The sequence below is a fragment of the Nicotiana attenuata genome, unplaced genomic scaffold, assembly GCF_001879085.1.
Source record: "Nicotiana attenuata strain UT unplaced genomic scaffold, NIATTr2, whole genome shotgun sequence".
NCBI classification, from domain to species: domain Eukaryota; kingdom Viridiplantae; phylum Streptophyta; class Magnoliopsida; order Solanales; family Solanaceae; genus Nicotiana; species Nicotiana attenuata.
Window position 1 is genome coordinate 148099 of NW_017670779.1, and position 21784 is coordinate 169882.

The 21784-nt window shown below is 34.6% G+C and overlaps 3 protein-coding genes across 3 annotated transcripts; 2 read left to right on the forward strand and 1 right to left on the reverse strand.

Moving 5' to 3' along the window:
- The first annotated feature begins 3357 nt into the window (after positions 1 to 3357).
- LOC109243246 (premnaspirodiene oxygenase-like) lies at positions 3358 to 4296 on the forward strand. Its single transcript, XM_019410157.1, has 2 exons — positions 3358 to 3900; positions 4079 to 4296. Exons 1-2 carry the CDS (start codon positions 3369 to 3371, stop codon positions 4096 to 4098), a joined length of 552 nt encoding a protein of 183 aa, XP_019265702.1. The 5' UTR covers positions 3358 to 3368; the 3' UTR covers positions 4099 to 4296.
- Positions 4297 to 4410: 114 nt separating this feature from the next.
- LOC109243247 (cytochrome P450 76C1-like) lies at positions 4411 to 5172 on the forward strand. Its single transcript, XM_019410158.1, has one exon. It carries the CDS (start codon positions 4529 to 4531, stop codon positions 5117 to 5119), a length of 591 nt encoding a protein of 196 aa, XP_019265703.1. The 5' UTR covers positions 4411 to 4528; the 3' UTR covers positions 5120 to 5172.
- A 5910-nt stretch (positions 5173 to 11082) lies between these two features.
- On the reverse strand, positions 11083 to 17866 carry LOC109243253 (primary amine oxidase-like). Its single transcript, XM_019410166.1, has 5 exons — positions 17155 to 17866; positions 15596 to 16272; positions 14238 to 14351; positions 12357 to 12904; positions 11083 to 11553 (listed from the first exon to the last, which is right to left on the reverse strand). Exons 1-5 carry the CDS (start codon positions 17774 to 17776, stop codon positions 11343 to 11345), a joined length of 2172 nt encoding a protein of 723 aa, XP_019265711.1. The 5' UTR covers positions 17777 to 17866; the 3' UTR covers positions 11083 to 11342.
- Positions 17867 to 21784: the final 3918 nt, after the last annotated feature.

Here is a 21784-nt window from a genome sequence, read left to right on the forward strand (position 1 = left end):
ATATATATTAAAAGCTGTGGGTTTCCCATCCGTTAGATCATCAATCATAGACGGATGAGATTAATTGGAGGCGAAACGACGTCGTTTCATAGGGGAGGGGACTGGACCGGGTTAATGGGATGGGCCTTGGGCTCAATAGGCAGATCTGAAGGGGTTTTGATTTGGGCCAGGCCAATTTTGGCCCAATTTTGGTCTTCTTAACAAGCCCCACTTTCTTTTATTTTAATTGTCCTTTTTTTTTCATTTTTGTCTTCCTTGTATTTTTTGTATTTTATATTTTTTTCTGATTTTATAAAATACTAAAACAAAACAATGACCTAATTAAACTATTTAACTCCTAAAATTATTTAAAACTCTATTTAAAGATAAATGCAACAATTAACAATTGAAAGTTGCAAAGAAACAATTTTTTCTAAAACTAATTAATACCTAATTAATACTAAAATTGTGAAATTAAATCCCTAAATGCAAGTGCATATTTTTGTATTTTCATATGAATAAAAATGCAACCAATTAACACAAAAATTTAACAAAAATTCACAAAAATTGTAAAATAATAAAGAAATTAATNTAAAATGCAAAATGCAATGCGAATTTTTTGTACTATTTTCTAATGAATTATAGTCAACTAAAAATGCTTAACAGTAAAAAATGCAAATAAACACGAAATTTGTGCAATTAATTCTTACAAATTAAACAATTAAAAGAAAAAAGTCATAAATTAAAGAAATCTGTAGGAGTAATTCGTGCAAGGTAAAAATCACATGCTCACAGCGTGGAAAGGCACGGGAGAAACACCCACAGGGAAGAGAACCGGGCCTAATAGTTGCCAAAGAAGAGGCGCGGGCGGAATGAACAAAAGATCTTTAAAAAAAAAAGGAAGATACATGAACCGGAAGTAAATAAGGAAGGGTGATAAGTGCATTTTACCTGATCTTAACCACATAATTTCTCTCATAAAAACATATAAATTATCATGTTTCCTCCATATTCTTAACTTTATTTTGCAGGAATAATTATAGTAGAATTATTGTGCGCAACATGAAGAAAAATACAACAGAGAAGTGTGAAATCGAGCTACGATTCATCACTACCGTGACAATGCACCATGTCTCGATTTGCCATGATGAAATCTAAACTTAGAATTGCAGAATTCTCATCTCTGTAATGAATCAAAATCTTGATTTGCCATTGAAATCTAGCACCAAATCGAGAATTCAAATTCTCATATATGCAAATGCAAAATCTAGATTTGTCATGATGAAATCGACGAAACAACTAAACTTAGAATGACGAATTCTCATATCTGCAAATGCAAAATCTAGATTTGCCATGGAAATCTAGTACCAAATCCAGAAGTCATCATGAAACTTTCTTATATAAGAAGATGTTGCTCGATTAGATAAGAGCATCACAGTAGAGAGAAAGCTTAGAGCTAGAAGTCTGAATCCAAATTCTTAATAAGCTTCTCTGTTTTATTTCTTTTACTAGTATCGAGTTATCTTTTCTTTTAAATCACAATAGTGGTTTAGTTGTTGTTTCTAAATAAATTCCAGTGTAGGAAATTACTCTAGTTCCTGCTTTTAATTAAATAGGGGGAATTATTCTTCTTGAATATTTCTTTCTATTTTCTTATTTAATGGACAAGAATATTTCCATTGTTAGTACTAATTCCAGTATGGAGTAACTTTTCTTGTGTTGGGAGAAAGACGGATCTTAATATTTCTATATAATAGTAGATATTATTCCTCAAATTCACATTCTTGAGCTAGAATTTATTTAACTTTTATCTGCTTTTACAGTTAGACGTTATTTAATTTATTAACATCTATCTATCTTATACTACATATTAACTGTTTATTAATTCTATAATCGATAGAGGCGGAAGAAATAATATAGTTAAATTTAGTATTGATAAATGTTAATATTTATTCAGTAACATCTATCTCTTTTATGTTATAATTAATTTTACACTTATTTGTAATCGAGAGAGGCGAATGGTGTAATAATAAGTTATAACAAGTAGGGTAACTGAAAGGGACTTACTATCAAGAGCATATTTTAGTTCAATCATATATTTCTGGTTCTTTAGTATTACTATTTTGAAGATTAATTTGTATAACCGAGAGGAGTGCAATTAATTATTCAACTTGAGTAATAATATATATTTGTAATCGTGAGAGGCATTTATACCTTTTTGAGAAATAGAAATTGAAGAATAATAATTCTACTATATAATAAAAATATTAAGTGAAGTCAAGATCCCAACACCTTTTATTATATTTGTGAAAAAACAAAATATTTTCTACTGCTCTATTTATGCATTTTTAGTTAGTTATTTTACAACTCAACTCTTTCTGATTTTCTCAAATAGTAATTAAAACAAGAAACGTCTGTAGAATAGATAAACCAATCTCTGTGGGTTCGACATCTTTCTATAATATAATTTGACAAAGTACGAGTTTAATTTATACACACGCCAGACGCTAGTCAAAGGGGAATCGGAATAGTTATAAGGTATTTATAGCTATAAATATCCTAGTTACAGCAATCTGTGGTAATGGGAAATCAATTCAATTAGTGCCCATAATAAACCCAAATTATGCGAGAAAACCATTATGATTGTACACTCATATATAAGGACACATAATTTTATTTGTAAGGACGGATTCCGCTATTGAAATATATTCTTTACTTCTCTGCTTTATCTAAGTTCTCAGCCTTGACTTTAATTTATAAATTGACCATCAATTTATTTCTTATTTCTTTTAATAAGTTTTCTTTGCCATTCTTATTATTTTCCTTATATATCATTGTGAAAGTGAAGTAAAACCTGGTTATCAGTAACCCGTTTTTTTCTAAATTTAAACTTTGATTGAGAAATCTATTTTTTGGTTAAACACCGTGTTTAACTGGATAAAATATCACTAAAAATGTTGAAGTTCAAACAAGCTATTATTTTATAATTCTGAAATTGCTGTACTGCCGTGGTTTAAATGGATACCATCTTACCTAAAATGTCGAAAATTATGATAAAGATCCTTTCTTAGGCATAGTGAAAAGGAAACAATACATTTTCCATCTACTTTAGACCCTACACTTGTCCATATAAAAACTTGTCGTGACCGCAGCATAAAATATAACATGACGCTAAGTACTAGAATTCTTTTAGCACTTAGCTACGCCTGGATTTCCAAATCTATCAAAGACCCTTTGGCCTCACAAGCTGGAAATATGTCTTTATTGCATCAAACAAGAACATGACTTCACCCAAAACTAGATATATATCACATGCTTAGAGATAAAGATTATAAATTACTACTTCATTTTGAGGTATTAGAACAGCTCGAACAATATTCCCCGTAAACATGATTCTAGCACTGTTAAACGAGCTTGGTCTTGCACCTCTCGTCATTTTAATTTTGTCCCTGATTATCCTATGGTACAAATGGACATCAAATATATCAAAGAACGAAAAATCCAGGTTGCCACCAGGGCCTCGTGGTCTACCAATCGTGGGATTTTTAACATTTCTCCGCTCCAATTTGCATAACCAGCTTACAGAATTGTCTCAACAGTATGGTTCAATATACAAGTTTTGGCTAGGAAGTAAACTATGCATTGTGTTGAACTCACCATCCTTAGCCAAAGAAGTGGTTTGTGATCAAGACTCTATTTTTGCCAACCGTGACTGTCCAATTGCAGGATTGGCGGCCACATATGGTGGACTAGACATTGTATTTTCTCCCTATGGCTCCTACTGGCGTGACATACGCAAACTCTTCGTGAGGGAGATGCTAAGTAATAGGAACTTTGAGGCTTGTTATAGTCATCGCAAACATGAGATCAGAAAGGCAATCAGGAGCGTGCATACGAAGATTGGCAACTCCGTTGATATTGGTAAATTGGCTTTTGTAACTGAAATTAATGTAGTCATTAGTATGGTATTTGGCAGCAATTTTGTTGAGTAGATGGAGAAGCATGGAACAGTTGGAGCAGAGTTTAGGGAATTGGTGACAAAAATTCCTCAACTGATTGGAGAGCCAAACATATCTGATTTCTTCCCTATGCTTGCCAGGTTTGATTTACAAGGAATAAAGAAACAGATGGAGGCTCTTTTGAAGTCAGTTGAAAGTATATTGGAACCTGTCCTAAACGAACGTATGAAGATGCTTTCGCACAAAAGAAAGGGCGAAATCCAGGGGAATGAGAAGAAGGATTTTATGCAGATCCTACTAGAGCTAATGGAGCAGAAAGACACTGGAATATCGTTGGACTTGGTGAAAATAAAGGCCATATTGGTGGTAAGTTATACAGTCCCTATATATATTTTGTATATCATTGCCTGTCTTGTTCTTCCTTAAACTTGTAACAGAAATCAGTTGAGGATTAACTAAGATGACTAATCAATTCTCGAATAATATTGAATGCCATTTGAATCAAACATCCTCAAATTCTATCCCCTGACTTCATATATGTTTTTGCATTGTAGGACATTGTGATAGGTGGGACTGACACTACAATCACGATGGTCGAGTGGGTAATAACCGAGCTTCTGAATAATCCAGGGATAATGGCAAAGGTGCAACAAGAATTGAAACATGTGGTAGGCATGAATAACACTGTTGAAGAATCCCATTTGCTAAAACTACACTATCTTGATGCAGTTTTAAAGGAAACGCTACGTCTACACCCTGCATTACCACTACTTCTCCCTAAGCGCCCAAGCCAATCTGCAACAGTAGGCGGATACACAATACTTGAGGGAACTAAAGTATTCTTGAATGTTTATGCAATTCATATGGATCCTCAAGTGTGGGAAAATCCAACTAAATTCCAGCCTGAGAGGTTCTTGAGTCGATCTACAAATTTAAACTATACAGGCAATAATTTCAAGTACCTTCCATTTGGATCAGGGCGGAGAATTTGTGCTGGGCTTCCTTTGGCAGAGAAAATGCTTATGTTTGTACTGGCTTCATTGTTGCATTCTTTTGATTGGAAACTCCCCGGGGGGGAAAAGCTTGATCTTTCAGAAGGACATGGCATTGTCATTAAGAAAAACAAGCGGCTACTCGCCATCCCTACGCCCAGGTTACCAAATTTAGAACTGTATCAGTAAAAACAGTAAATTATCAGGAAGATGTAATATATGTTGGGCACATGCCCATGTTGTCCAGCCAAAGGCCCAATGGCCTAATCCTATTCTCTTTTGGTTTCCAATCCTATTTGGAATTGGATTCGGTTTATTCCTATTTTGAGTGAGTTTTGGCTTTAAGAGAAAGCACCACTCATGATCTATATATAGGACAACCTTGGAGAATTATTCTATGCTCATTGATACAAGTCTTTGAAAGACTTATGCACATAAGAGTGGGTTTTGAGAGAGCTTTCATCAAGAGAGAAGAGAGAAAAAAAAGTATTTGTTTTGCTGCAGATTTTTATTCCGACCAGCCAACTTCAAATTACATTTTCTGATTCGTTAACCGTTGGATCGGGCTGAAATTTTGGCTGAGTGTTCATAACATCTTGGTCTTGGATCTGAACGGTGAAGATCGGATTTGGAGGCTCGTAGCATCTGATTTCGAGCCTCGAACAGCAGCTTCGTTTTGTGGATTATACTCTTTCTTCAATTGATTAGTTGTTGCTCTTGTTGCTATTGTTGCTCCGTGTTTGGCCCTTGTTGTGTAGCCAATTTGGAGAACTATTGTAACCCTCTTATTGTTATAGTGGAGCTTTTTGGATCTTTGTGATCCCGTGGTTTTTACCTTCGATTTGAAGGGTTTTCCACATTAAAATTTGGTGTTCTTTATCTTCTTTATTGTCGGATTTGCCTCTTCCTCGACATAACAGTGGTATCAGAGCCTTAGTTATTTATCCGGGTTATTACGGAATGGAGGCGAATATGAGCAAGATGGTATGTTTAAATGGGAGAAATTATAATGTTTGGAGAAGCAAGATGAAAGACTTGTTGTTCGTGAAGAAGATGCATCTACCCGTTTTTTCAGCTCATAAACCCAAGAGTATATCCGATGAAGATTGGGATTTCGAGCACCAACAAGTATGTGGATATATACGGCAATGGGTTGAAGATAATGTTCGCAACCGTATTGTGAACGAGATACATGCGAGATTATTGTGGGAAAAGCTAGAGACTCTTTATGCTTCAAAAATCGGGAACAACAAATTGTTTCTGCTAAAGCAATTGATGACCTTTAAATATAAGGAAGGCAGCCCTATCCTTGATCACATAAATGATTTTCAGGGCGTCCTTGATCAGCTATCTGGAATGGGGGTTAATTTTGATGATGAGATACAAGGACTTCGGCTTCTTAATACTCTGTCAGACTCTTGGGAAACTCTTCGTGTTTCTTTGACAAATTCAGCTCCTGGAGGTAAGGTGACCATGGAATATGCCAAGAGTGGTGTGTTGAACGAGGAAGTAAGGAGAAAATCGCAGGGTTCATCCTCACAAGCAGATATCTTGGTTACAGAAGACCGGGGGAGAGATAAAACAAGAGGCTCAAGGAATAGAGGTAAAAGTAGAAGTAAGTCAAGGTCCAAATACTATAATGTTACATGCAACCACTGTGGCAAGAAAGGACACATCAAAAGGTTTTGCCGCAAGTTGAATCAAGACACTAGAGATGGAAAGAAAGTTAAAAATAACGAGAACAATGTTGCTGCTATTGTTCAAGATGACCTTCTTTTTGCTTATGATGAAAACTTCATCAATTTGGTATCCCATGAGATGAGCTGGATAGTAGATTCTGGAGCTACCTCACATGTCACACCAAGAAAAGATTTTTTCTCATCTTATACTCATGTTGATTCTGGAGTGTTAAAGATGGGCAATGCTAGTGAAGTTAAGGTGTTTGGTGTTGGCACAGTTTGTTTGAAAACTAATAATGGTTCAACGTTAGTTCTTCAAGATGTGACGCATGCTCCAGCTTTCCTTTCAATTTGATCTCTGCAGGAAGATTAGACGATGAAGGTTACATAATGCTCTCTTTAACGGCCAATGGAAGCTCACCAAGGGCTCGTTAGTAGTGGCTCGAGGAGTCAAGTTCTGGTCAATTATATGTGACACAAGGCTCTTTATTCTTAATGACTCAATAAATCTGGTGGAAAGTGATAGTTTGTCAGAATTGTGGCATCGAAGATTGAGTCATATGAGTGAGAGAGGGATTACGTGTTTGGCTAAGAAAAGTTTGCTTTCTGGAGTAAAACAAGCAAAGTTGCAAAGGTGCATACATTGTTTAGCTGGCAAACATAAAAGGGTTTCCTTTCATAGCCATCCTCCCTCAAGAAAGCCCGATTTATTAGAGCTAGTACTCTCTGATTTGTGTGGTCCTTTTAAAGTAAAGTCAAAAGGTGGTGCACTTTACTTTGTGACCTTCATTGATAATCATTCTCGTAAGCTCTGGGTGTATCCTTTGAAATCTAAAGATCAAGCACTTGGCGTGTTTAAGGAATTTCAGGCCTTAGCTGAGAGACAGACGGGGAAGAAATTAAAATGTATTCGCACTGACAATGGTGGTGAATATTGTGGTCCCTTTGATAACTATTGCAAGGAAAAAGGAATTCGTCATCAGAAAACTCCGCCCAAGATTCCTCAATTGAACGGTTTGGCAGAGAGGATGAATAGAACTCTAGTTGAGAGAGTTAGATGCTTACTTTCAGAGGCTAAACTTCCAAATACATTTTGGGCGGAAGCACTTAACACTGTTGCCTATGTTATCAATTTATCTCTTGCTGTTGCTTTGGATGGTGATGTCCCGGACAGAGTTTGGTTTGCCAAAAATGTTTCTTATGATCACCTGAGAGTTTTTGGGTGTAAAGCTTGTGTGCATATTCCTAAAGATGAGAGATCGAAACTGGATGTCAGAACTAAGCAGTGCATCTTTATCGGTTATGGTCAAGATGAGTTTGGGTATCGTTTTTTATGATCCAATTGATAATAAACTTATTAGAAGTCGTGATGCAATATTCTTTGAAGACCAAACTATTGAAAGATATTAACAAAGCTGAGAAGAATAGATTCTCAGAGTAATGAGAGCTTAGTTGATATTGATCCAGTTTCAATTGCTAAGGCACCTATTGCACATGAAGGAACCCAAGACAATGATGGAGATAGTGATCAAGATCAAAATGATCATCATGGTATAGATGTTATGGATGCTCAGTTGATAAGTTGTGATTGATCAGCAACCGATTCCTGCACAGGTAACTACTATGAATGCTCCTGAAACCTCTCTTAGAAGATCTACAAGGGAGAAGCAAAAATCCATGCGCTATCCTCCTAATGAGTATGTACTTTTGACTGACATGGGAGAACCTGAGAATTATGATGAAGCCATGCAAGATAATCACAAAGATCATTGGATCAAAGCGATGGAAGATGAGATGAAGTCACTCCATGAGAATGGCACATATGAGTTAGTGAAATTGCCGAAAGGTAAGAGAGCTTTATCTAACAAATGGATATTCAGAATAAAGCAAGATAACCATACCTCTGCGCCTAGATACAAGGCAAGGTTAGTTGTTAAAGGTTTTGGCCAAAAGAAGGGAGTTGACTTTGATGAAATTTTCTCTCCTGTTGTGAAGATGTCTTCTATTCGTGTGGTTCTAGGCTTAGCCGCAAGTCTAGATTTAGAGGTTGAGCAGATGGATGTCAAGACTGCTTTTCTTCATGGTGATTTAAATGAGGAGATTTATATGGAGCAACCTGAGGGTTTTGTAACTAAGGGAAAAGAAAATTATGTCTGCAAATTGAAAAAGAGCTTGTATGGATTGAAACAAGCTCCAAGGCAATGGTATTTGAAGTTTGAATCTGTCATAGAAGAACAAGGGTACAAGAAAACTTCTTCAGACCACTGTGTATTCTTCCAGAAGTTCTCTGATGATAATTTTATTATTTTATTGCTTTATGTGGATGACATGCTTATTGTTGGAAAGAATAAATCCAGAATTGCAGTCCTTAAGAAGCAGTTGAGCAAATCGTTTGCGATGAAGGACTTGGGGCCAGCAAAGAAAATCTTGGGCATTCAAATCCACCGACACAGAGATAGAAATGAGTTATTTCTGTCCCAAAAGCAATACATTGAGAAGGTACTCAAGAGGTTCAATATGACAGATGCAAAAGTGGTTAGTACTCCTCTTGCTAAACACTTCAAATTGAGTATTAGTCAGAGTCCATCTACTGATGAAGAGAAAAAGGAGATGTCTCGTATTCCTTACTCTTCTGCCGTTGGTAGCTTGATGTATGCTATGGTTTGCACTAGACCAGATATTGCACATGCCGTTGGCACTGTTAGCAGATTCATTTCCAATCCTGGAAAAGAACATTGGGATGCAGTAAAATGGATATTAAGGTATTTAAAATGTACTGCAGATTTGAAGCTGTGCTTTGGCAATGGCAAGCCTGAACTTGTTTGTTACACAGACTCTGATTTAGGAGGCAATCTTGATAATTCAAGATCCACTTCCGGTTATTTGATCACTTTTGCAGGGGGAGCTGTTTCTTGGCAATCTAGACTACAGAAGTGCATAGCTCTATCCACCACAGAAGCCGAATATATTACTGTCACAGAAGGTGCCAAAGAACTATTATGGATGAAGGAGTTTATTAATGATCTTGGCTTTGAGCAGCCACGGTACATCTTATTTTGTGATAATCAGAGTGCTATCTGTCTCACCAAGCACTCCACTTTTCATTCTAAGACCAAATATATAAATAGAAAGTATCATTGGATAAGAATGGCCGTGGAAGAGAAATTATTTGAGGTTGAGAAGATACACACTGATGAAAATCCTTCGGATATGCTGACAAAGGCGATGGTTGCAGATAAACATGAATTTTGTAGAAAATTGGCAGGCATGAAGCCTGTCAATAGTTCCTTTACTTGAAGACACAGGCCCAATGTCCTAATCCTATTCTCTTTTGGTTTCCAATCCTATTTGGAATTGGATTCGGTTTATTCCTATTTTGAGTGGGTTTTGGCTTTAAGAGAAAGCACCACTCATGATCTATATATAGGACAACCTTGGAGAATTATTCTATGCTCATTGATACAAGTCTTTGAAAGACTTAAGCACATAAGAGTGGGTTCTGAGAGAGCTTTCATCAAGAGAGAAGAGAGAAAAAAAAAAGTATTTGTTTTGCTGCAAATTTTTATTCCGACCAGCCAACTTCAAATCACGTTTTCCGATTCGTTAACCGTTGGATCGGGCTGAAATTTTGGCTGAGTGTCCGTAACATCTTGGTCTTGGATTTGAATAGTGCAGATCGGATTTGGAGGCTCGTAGCATCTGATTTCGAGCCTCGAACAGCAGCTTTGTTTTGTGGATTATACTCTTTCTTCAATTGATTAGTTGTTGCTATTGTTGCTCCGTGTTTGGCCCTTGTTGTGTAGCCAATTTGGAGAACTTTTGTAACCCTGTTATTGTTATAGTGGAGCTTTTTGGATCTTTGTGATCCCGTGGTTTTTACCTTCGATTTGAAGGGTTTTCCACGTTAAAATTTGGTGTTCTTTATCTTCTTTATTTTCGGATTTGCCTCTTCCTCGACATAACAATATAGACTCTGAAGGAAGGGGCTAGACATCACATGATTTTGCCACTGGTTATTGTATTTATAAGATCAAATACAATAATGTAAAATAAGTGATGTGATACTACTAGTGTACACTAGTATTTTGAAATAAAATATGTGTAATAGTTAGAATAGTGTTATCAAAGTATGATAACTTCATATTTTATTATAGCCATTCTGGAATTTACCATGGCTATACTGTTGCTTCACTTGTTCAAAGTTGCAATTGCTTCAACTCCGCCGTTTCATATGAAATTAGCCTGTATCTATTGCAAATTGACATATTTAGGCCATTTTTATATGAATAAACAAATTGTCTCGTATAGCTTAAATTTTCAAGAAGAATTAACCCAAATAGCTGTCCACCTAATCTCTTAAACAAAAAATAGCCAGCCGATTATAATATATGTATAATGTGTGTATAACTGCGTATAATCAAGCATAATCTATGTATACCTGCTAGAAAAGTAAACAGTAAATCTGGCCGGCTATTTGTGTAACAATCCCAATTTTCAAAGTTTCATTGTTTGTGTTCAATTCCCTGTCAAACACATCAATTCCCTGTCAAACAGAACATTTGCCTACTTCAACATCATCAGAAATGAAGTTGCAACTAATTAACTAACTAGTTCACTTTTTATTCATGAAATTTTGAGACAAAGGTACCCGAAATCCAAGTCTATCGCGTTCTTTTTTACATATTATGCACATTTGACAAGAGAAAGAACACTATTCAGTGTGTAACTGATCATCAAGCAGAAGCAGCAGCTTTGCAAATTGGCAGGTCATTTGGAGAATTAGGTGGAATCCTCAGAATTGGATTGCTCTCAAAAAAATTCACTGGCTTTATCTCAAAACTTGATGATACTGTTGGCATAATTGGGAAGTCCTCTTGACATGGAATATGATGGAAACCTAATGTATACCACAGCACTATGTCTTTATTCTCAATTGGCCTGTCTCTGCAAAATAGAAAGAAAGAGTGTTAAAGTCAAGTAAAACTAGTAGAAGTAGGGGTGGTAAACAGGCGGGTCGGATATGGACGGGTCGAAAATAGGTAATGCAAAAAAACGAATAAATTATCCGATCCAACCCATATTTAAAAACGGGTTAACCGGCGGATAATATAGATATATACATTATTTATGGCTTCTTGAATATGATTACTTCTGGGAGAATTCCTAGTCTCCCAAACTTGAAGAACCCCCAATTTGAGCGTTTAAAAATGTAAAAATTAAACCCATTATTTATCCACTTTCTAAGTGGATAATATGGTTCTTATCCATATTTGACCTGTTTTTAAAAAAGTTCATTATCCAATCCATTTTGTAATGGATAATATGGATGTATAACTGATTTCTTTTAACCATTTTGCCACCACTAGTAAAAGTATCGTTCAGACTTTGGATTTTGTCATGCTTTATGTTTACTCCAGAGGCGGATCTAGGATTTGAGACTTATGGGTTCCTACCGTAATTTCAAATTAGTATGCAATAATAATTGGGCTCACAGTTAAATATTTACAAATATTTAATGAATTTCTTAATTTAAATACAGGGTTTACGCAAGAGTTACTGGGTTAACCCGTATTCAATGCTCTAGGTCCGCCCTGTTTACTCCGGAACTTTTACACTATTAGTGTATTGTAACTTGTTGTGGCATGGCTTATTTTTCAGGTCACTATCCCACTTTTATAGACGGGAACCTGTAATTATCTTTTAGGTGACCGAACTATCAATGCATAAGAGGGAATAGTGTGTATTACCTGTTAGACCAAACAGCAAGAGTATCATCACCTTGACTTTGGTAAACAAACAAGCCAGCAGCCCATTGCTCAGATTCATTATAAGGAGTGACCCAAATTTGGTTATTAGTGAAAGCACCTCTCTTCTGTGGTGGATCATCAAGATCAAGCAAACTAGCAGCAGTACCACCAGGAACAATTTTATAACCAGCAGGATTTCCAACTCTTGACTTCTTATTCGGATTAATTACATGAAATTCTGATGGATCATATAACTTGAGCTTAATTTGTGCATCTTTTTCAGTTTTAGCCACATTTCTAACAGCTTTTAAGTAACTTTTTCGTGGCGATTCGCCTGCAGAAGTTGTTGCTTTCTGGAGATTCACCTTCACGAAAGAATTGTTCGATCCATCGATATCCATGTCAAGATGGAAAGTTATGTAGTGATCATGAATTACACCAATTATGTTTTCTGATAAGAGAGTGCCATACAGATACTCATTTTGGTTCACTTGATTCATGTTCACATATGGAGAGCCTTTCACCATCAATATTCCACTTAGTCCCACCTATGACAAGTATAACAAGATTTGAAAAATAGTTAGAATTAATATCAAAGGAATCTTAATGAGGGAAGAAGAATCTTGATATTCAACTTGGAATTGATATTGACATGTGACTAATCACCAAAAAATTACTACTTATGCAATTTATGATAAGGCACTAGTAATAGTATTCCCTCCGGTCCACAATAAGTGACCAGTTTGTTTTTTTATTTTGGTCAAAATAAGTGTCCATTTATATAATCAAGAAAAAATTCAATTTGTTTTTTCAAAATTACCCTTATGTACGTATCCCTAAAAAGTCATTTACTCCTCACATTTGAGAAGAGAAGTACTACTATAACTATGCTACAATATTTAATTAAGGGTAGTTTAGTCACACTAACTATTTTTGTCTAAAATTTAGTATTTCCTTAAACTGGTTACTTATTGTGGACCGGAGGGAGCATTATTTATGAGTTAGAACAAAATTAATATCAAAGGAATCTTAATGAGGAAAGAAGAATCTTGATGACTTAATAGTTCAACTTGGAATTGATACTGAGATGTGACTAATCACCAAAACCACAAAAAAGAAGTACTTTCCAATTTATTATAATTCGTTATTTCCGATTTATAACTAAATTGATGTGATTGCTAGTTTGCTACCAATAATACTCTACCGGTTGGTTTTCCTGCATTAACTCTTCGTCGGATTCTAACTTTACTTTTGAAAAATAAAAGATTAAATCTATTTTCTGTTTAAATTAGGTATACAAAGATAACAATTAACATATATACAGAAAATTACTTTAGTATCAAATATTAGGAGATGTTTATAATTTTATTGAAAAATAAAATGCTTAATAGATAGATGTAGATCAAGTAAATATTATTCCTTCAGGTCCTTTTATCTGTCATTTTAGCTTTTAAAAAATGGCCCAAAGTATCTATCACTTCCAGAAACCAAGAAGAGAGTTTCTTTTATTTTTTATTCCGCCTTTGCAACTATAACAAGGCCTAGAATTATTAATTTTTCATTTTGAAACAATAAGAATAATTTAGTTGAATACCTTTAAATTTTGATAATCTAGTTTATGCTTGTTACTTGATAGAGTTTTGGACGGTAAATGAAAGGATTTTAATTTTGTTTTATTGATATGTAGAGTGAGTATAAGATTTTACACAAGTAGTCGGCAGATTTACTATTTACTTATTTTAACAGTATACATAGAATATACTACACACGATTATACACATATTATACATAAATTGTAAGTAATATATTCATCGATTATTTTTAATTTAAATGTTTGGATGAACAGTTATTTAGACTAATTATTCAAAATTATGTGCTAACCTTAGCTCGGATAAGTCCATCGGTCTGGAACTCCCAATCCACAATGTAATCGTAGTTTGCCACTGACGCTGCCATTCTCACCACTAACGTCACCTTTGGCCTCACTTCTCGAATCTGTCCACATGCAAACGAAAAATAACAATCAGAAAACGTCAACATAACTTAATTTAAAAAAACAAATGTGAAAGAACACTTGTTCAGTGACTAGTGTTGACACATAATGTATAGACAAATTTTAGTAGTTCCAACTGAACCACTAAATGTGGAGACGATCGACCAAATGCATAATATCTGAGGCGAATTCAAGATTTAAATTCTATAGGTTCAATTTTTAAGATTCTTAGTATTGAACCCATTATATCCTAAAGTTATGGGTTCATATCTATAATTTATCGCGATTTTAGTGGTCTTTTACATAAATTTGTGATTCGCGTCAAAAGTTTTGGGTTCTAGAGCAACATCCGCTCCTGATAGTACCTTGTCATGAAGTTACAGAAGGGCACAAGAGCAAGCTAGTCTGTGTCCCCACACCTTATCGGGGTGGATTCAAGATTTTAAGTTTATAAATTCTAAATTATACTAACTTCTTTGTTGTGGATTTAAAATAGACTATTGACATATATATTAAATCATTTTTAATTCAAATATAAGGTTTAAGTCAAAATCACTAAATTCTACTGAATTCATAACTTCTATTATATATATATGGCTCCACCCCTGCTATCCAATTTTCAAATGGTTCCACATGGAATTAATGTACTACCGAGAAATTATAGGATAAAAGAACAAGAAGGGAATAAAATTGGTGTGTTTTTTGACATAGTTAATCGCAGAATAAGAGATCTAACTAAATAATAGTAGCCAAAAAGTCACAAGGATCTAAACTTATGATACTGAATTTGTTTACTAGCAATATACTGTAACTGTTTCTTGTTTCAAATATAGATAGTAAAAATTTCACATGGCCATTTTTTTTTAACGTAAAATTAACGGAGTAGCAAAGTATTGGCAATGGCATGATCAGTGATGTCATAACTCATAACCTGATGCCGGGAATTTGATCTTGTCATTTGTATTCTTTAATTTGAGCAATTAAATACATGATCAGTTATTTGTATTCTTTAATTTGAGCAATTAATTTTTTTTAGTGTGACAAAAAATAATCTTATTACGTTATTACTCTTGTACTATAAGGTCCAATGACATTACGTGCAGTGGCGGGGTCAAAAAATTTATTTTTATAAATACATATTATATGTTGATTCCTCTTATTATTATTTTTTTAATATATTTATTCTTTTATATTTTAACACCCTTAGATTACGTGAAATTACACTAAAAATATTATAATCACTTACAGGCAAACCAGTGATGGGAGATTCAGCGTGTCGCCATCCAATATCACCAGCATATCTTTCAAATACACAAATCATATTCGAACGTACATATGGCGTTCCATCAGCTGCCACAAAAACACCATCCATATAATATGCATTACGTGGGCAATCATTTAACGGGTCAAGTGGCATAGCTTGTAACCCGAACCCGTATTCTCCAGCATCCATATACGTCTTAAAATACCATGCATCCGAAGGATCCATATACGGTACAAAAAGCTCCGACGTAAACCCTTTATACATAACATTTCTCATTTTCCCCGTATCCGGATCTTGGACCATGACCCTGGATATAATCACACCGGCTCTCGGGTCGGGTTTGAGGTGAAATTCCCAGTTTGCCCATTTTACTATATGGTTATCCTCTATAGTGAAACTTGGACCATTTGGTTGTTCAATAGATATTGGCTTGAGTAAGTTTAGCTTTTGTGTGTTTTTTTGAGTAGAGAAACGATAGTCTGTGTCGGCGGCCTTTGGTATTGGTATGTTCTTTCCCTCGTCTATAATTTCTATAACTTGTTTGGTGTCTAAATCGAGTAGTACTGTTAGTCCTTCAATGGGTCTCATGTAGAAATTAATTGTGTCCTTCATTGTATAGCACTGTACTTTAATTACTCTCCTTTTCTCCTCAACTTTTCCTGAAAATAAAAATAAAGCAAAATTAATTAACAATGAACAATTCTATATATTAAAACCGTTAAGTACGTGTCTCATCATTAAGCAGACAATATATAAATAATAATGAGTATATTTAATATACTTATATTACATACCTACCAAGGACATAATAAATACTGCAGTATGCAGACAAGTGTATCTAATGTCAGATGTCACAAAACAAAAAGGGAGGCAACTGATAATGGAAAAAACTTATCCAAAATCTGATCTTTATATCAACTCAACTATTTTATAAGTATCTACACATATGTCATCATCAAACCAAAATTAATTACTATACACATGATTCATTACCTTATTAATAAGTAGTGAAATTTTACTGGATCGTTGTTGTTGTCGTCGTCGTCAATTAACTATTATACTACTATATAATTTAGTGGAAACAACGGTGAGTATAATTTTTATCACTAGTAATTTCACCAAAAATTAAGATGTTTGTATTATTTTCTATTTTTGGTTGTTTAAAAATCGGAAACACTTTCACCAAAATGAAAACCTTCCATATACTAAACTTTTCTAAGTTTATTATCAAAAGAGGTATATCAGCCAGAGGCAAATACAACTTTATAACATCGGTTTCATTTGAGTTCATTACTTTTAATGTGTAGTATAAATTTACTATATGTAAAAATTTACAATAACTATAACAAAAAATAAGTCTCAATTTATAATTTTAAAAATATAATAGGTTAAGCAATCGTTTTGCCAATTTTATTGAATGCAATAAGACAAATTGTATCCTATCATATGCTCAATGCTCAAACCAAAAACGAAACACCTAAATTGCAACGACAGTAAGAATTTCGCCATCAAACTTCTAATATAAAAAAATTGACACTCACCATACCAACCAGTGGAAATAGGCAAACAAGCAAGATCAGCCAAATCAACACCACGCTGAATAATCGTACGGTTAAAATCAGAGTTACCAAGTGGGGCAGCTGTCGCCGTAATCATATCCTCGATCGTCAAGATCGGGTAACCCGAAAGATGATCCATTTCATGGCGGGTCACATGACCCGCCTCAATGTCCACGGTGAGCACGTGCACATCACCGTGTGCACGTGCAATGACCGATGCCTTCCTCGACGGAAGCCGTTGACCTTTTCTCCAATTCAGCACCACTTCTTTCTCTGGCTCTTCAAGTACCACAGAGTGAAGTACATAACTACCCTTTACTTTAAAATCTTCAAGGGAGTTAATAGTTTTTTTCACCTTTTGAATTTCTTGTATGGTTAGTGGGTCTAAAGGGTGTTTTGGGAAATCGGCGTAGCGTTTTTTGTCTTTGCTGGGATTTCGGAGAAAAAAAGGTTTTCTTGAACTGCACCATGGGGAGTAAGTGGTGCAGTCCAATAACTCGGCTGTGTGAGAAAGAGGAGATGGTAAGTTTAAAAAGGTGAAAAATAAGAGTAAGATTATGCTCATGAGAAAGAAAATATATCTAAGGAAGTTTCTTCCTTCCATTTCTACTGATGTTTAATTTTGTTTACTTTCTCTGCTACTCTGGTTCATGTGGTTGCTAGCTATGGTGTTAAATATATACACAAAGCTAGCTAGAGACGTAGTGTACAAACAGACAAATAGAAAAATCAGAAAAAACAGAGAAAAAGGTATAGAAATATATTGTGGTTATTGCATGAATGCGACGTGCCAACTAGACGTAAGAGAGATGAAGTTAGTTTATAAGTTATGAATTTTTTCTTTCTTTTTGGAATCTATCATTGTGATATGCTATGATCTTTAATTTATTGCTTCTTAACTTAGCTTGTATGATAAAAGTTTAGTGCATGTCTTCATCAAAGTATATTTTGTATCAAACTTTACCAAGTTGGTAGTGTATATCTACGCACTCATCATTTTGGGTTTGATCGTTGCTTTTCACGAATATTATTGACAGGGAAGTTTTGATAATAATGAATTAATGAATAGGAGTATCATTTATGTGTACGTTCACTACTATTTTATGTTACTGTACAATATTGAAATAGAAGGCTAACAGCCTAATTTCGTTACATTTTCTGTTAGTAATAACTAATAAGAAACAAATCATTTCTCAGTCCTAATTTCTTTTGTATTAAAGTCACTTGATGCTTCTGATTAATTATAAAAATAATCGCAAAATTTTCTTTGTATGATAATAGAGCCGACAAAGTATTTAATTGGAATAAGTGTGGTATGCAAAGTGGGCAGAAGTTAGGAACAACTTAAAGAATAAAGTAAAACACTTCCTTTTCCGATTGAGAGAATTAATCGTCACATTCTGTTTAGTAAAGAAACTTATTTACTACATTTATCTCCAATCCAACTTCTCGTTTTGCTTGTGGGTAATTAGAATAATTTTTTAAGTAAATCCGAACTAAGATGAAAATATTGTTTTTGCAAATAAGGAACACATTCCAATTAAAAGGGTACAAGATTTAACTCTTTTGTTATTTTAAAATTAAAGTTCATGGGAAAGTTATGAAAAGTAGATTGAAATATGACAAAGTAAGAAAAGATCTTAGAGAAACGTCATAATCCTTACATATTTGATAATATAAATTAGGCCCAGTTCGCTAGTTTTGATTTCGCTATCCACATGAACTTGCACCACAGGGGAAAAGAAAAATAGGACAAATAATACCTTAATTCAGAAAAAAGGTATTCTCTTCGATCTTAAATTAAATATTAATCATTTTAACAAGCAAATTTTTTTCACGCTTAATGATAATTTATTTCCAAACCATTCGTATCTGCTCCAATTATTAGTATTATGTTAATTAAGTAAGGCACTTAACAAATATAAAAATTATTTAGATAAATATTCTTATGACGAAAGTCATGAAATATTTTTCTTAATAAATGTGCAATATATATATATATATATATATATATATATATATATATATATATATAGAGAGAGAGAGAGAGAGAGAGAGNTAGGTCTAATATCGCTATTTTAACTAGTTTTGACTCTTTTACTTCATTTTATCACAAAAACGAAAATTACAAAAATATTTTCTTTTATTTACCTAATTGATATTTTATCAAGTTACTCTTAGTTTATCTACCTTACATAAAATTCGAAAATACAAAAATAGTTCCACTTTGTTTTCAAGAATATTACTCCCTCCGTTCCAATTTATGTGAACATGTTTGACTGGGCACGGAGTTTAAGAAAAAACGAAGACTTTTTGAATTTGTGGTCCTAAACAAGTCAAAATGGAGTCCAGAATATTTGTGTGGTTATAAAAGCTTCTTATTAAGGGTAGAACTGGAATTTTAAGCTAAATTGTTTCCAAATTTAGAAAGGGGTCATTCTTTTTGGAACGGACCAAAAACGAAATAGGTTCACATAAATTGGAACGGAGGGAGTAGTATTTTTGGTAGAAATATTATTTCTACTTAAGTAGGATTAATTAGTATATGGGAAATTCGACAGATCTATGGCTCGAAGACTTCAAATGCGGCACCACATTAAACAAATCACCTTACTGAGCAGCAAAGCATTGTGGAATTTCGAGTTCTTATTCAAGGTTGTGGATTCGTGGGTTCCGTCGGAAGTTCGCGGTTTCTGTCGCAGATTTTGAGCATTCTCAGTCAAGTTAATGGCGTCGGATTCAATTGTATCTGCTGAAATTTTTCTCTTCTTTATTAAAAGAAGACTCGCATCAGAGGTCCATACTCTTATCATTCTCTTATTTTAAGTTAATTCATCTCCATGTGTTGTTATGTGATATTAAGCATGATATTGGCCTTTGAGTTTATCCGAGTCTGTTAATATTCCGATCTCTTCCTAGCATTTATTTCTAGTGAGATGTGATTTTCTGTTTACTTACCTGAGGGTCCATTTAGGATTTAGAATATTTAGTTGTTTTGTCTTTTCATTAATGTCTTAACAAATTTAAAACACTCTGTTAAATGAAAAAGGCATCCTCACAGGAATAGAACTTTTTATTAAAAAAATGGTCTTGAGGTTAGATGTTCATATGAATTAGTGTCGAACAATAGCAAGTCCAGTAACATTAGTGATAAGTTCACTTTTGGTGTAGTTGATATGAAAATCCCATAGTTAGTTTTATCTTATTTCCTTTTTCACTTTTCTCTTCTTTTGAATTCCTTCTCGCCGTCCCAGATCCATAGGAACCATCTTAGAGTATGAATTTCACGACGGGCTAATATCCTGTTTAAGTCGCTTGTCTTATTATTTTGATATAAATTGCTTATGCATGTCCATGTTTTTCTATTATTTTGCTTTAATTGTCCGATATATATATGTGTGTGTATGTGTGGAATTGTTTAATGCGGGATCCAAAGTTGGCTAAGAAAATTTAAGCTTTTAATGTTTCATTACTTTTGTTACATTACTTCATCGCTAGGAGCATGCTTAGGCCGATCACATTTGAGTAGGCAAACCTTTAGGACATTTTATTTGTTTCGAGGCGAGAGGTCGTTCCTTTAGTTAGATTTATCCGGGGAATGCCCCGAAGAATTTGTAGATATTTTATTTCGGGAAATGCCCCGAAAAACTTTGTAAATATTTTGGAGGCTTTGGCGAGCATTGAGGAGGCGCATATAGATTTGTAGTATTTATTTTTATTTTTTATTTCATTTTATTTTCCTTTCTTTGGTGGGGACGAGCCTCGGGCCTCTTTTGTGTTTATTTTCCTTTTATGTGTTTATTTTTACTTCAATTTGAATATTTAAAAGCCAACTAGATCGAGTATGCAACCGTACTAGCTACGAGACTTGGGGAATGCCTAACACCTTCTCCCCGAGTCAACTGAACCCCTTATCTACAATCTCTGGTGCAAACTGGTTTAAGAGTCAAATGTATTTTGAAGGGAAATTGTTATTTTAAAAACGGTGACCTGGAACACCGAAACCAAATGCTAGGTGGCGACTGTAAAAATCTTTTGAACACAATCTTTTGTCACTTTTCATAATTGAAACCCTTTTGAGCTTTACAAAACTTTATTTATTTTAAGAGGGTTAGTGAGGTTGAAAAAAGGGGTGTGACAGCTTTGGCGGCTCTGCTGGGGAGTTGCAGGTTCAAGCTGGTACTTGATCTTGTTGGCTTTTAGGATATTCGGTTGAGGTGTTTGTTTTCTTTATTCGCTTTGTTTAATTGGTTTGCTTGTCTTATTTCTTGTGTTGTTGGTTATTTGTTTATCGCTTTTTCTTATGTGTTACTAATTTATAAACTGTCATCATTTGCATAACCATGGGTCTTCTTTCTGCAACAAGTCTTCCTGAGTACGTTTGAGCGTACACGGCCTTTTTGTGAGTGACCGGTGTCTTTAGGGCAGCGGCGTGGGAGCATGGAGTGGGCGGACAGCTAGAGCAACCGCCATCGACCACGTGCCGCCCCGAATTGCCTTGTCTAGTGAACCCCTAACTTAGGTCAGCCTTTAGGTCTTGCTTATCTGCATCATATCATTTAAACGTAGCAGGGCTCGGTCCCAGGCACCGTGTCCCTTGGTAGGAAGCCTA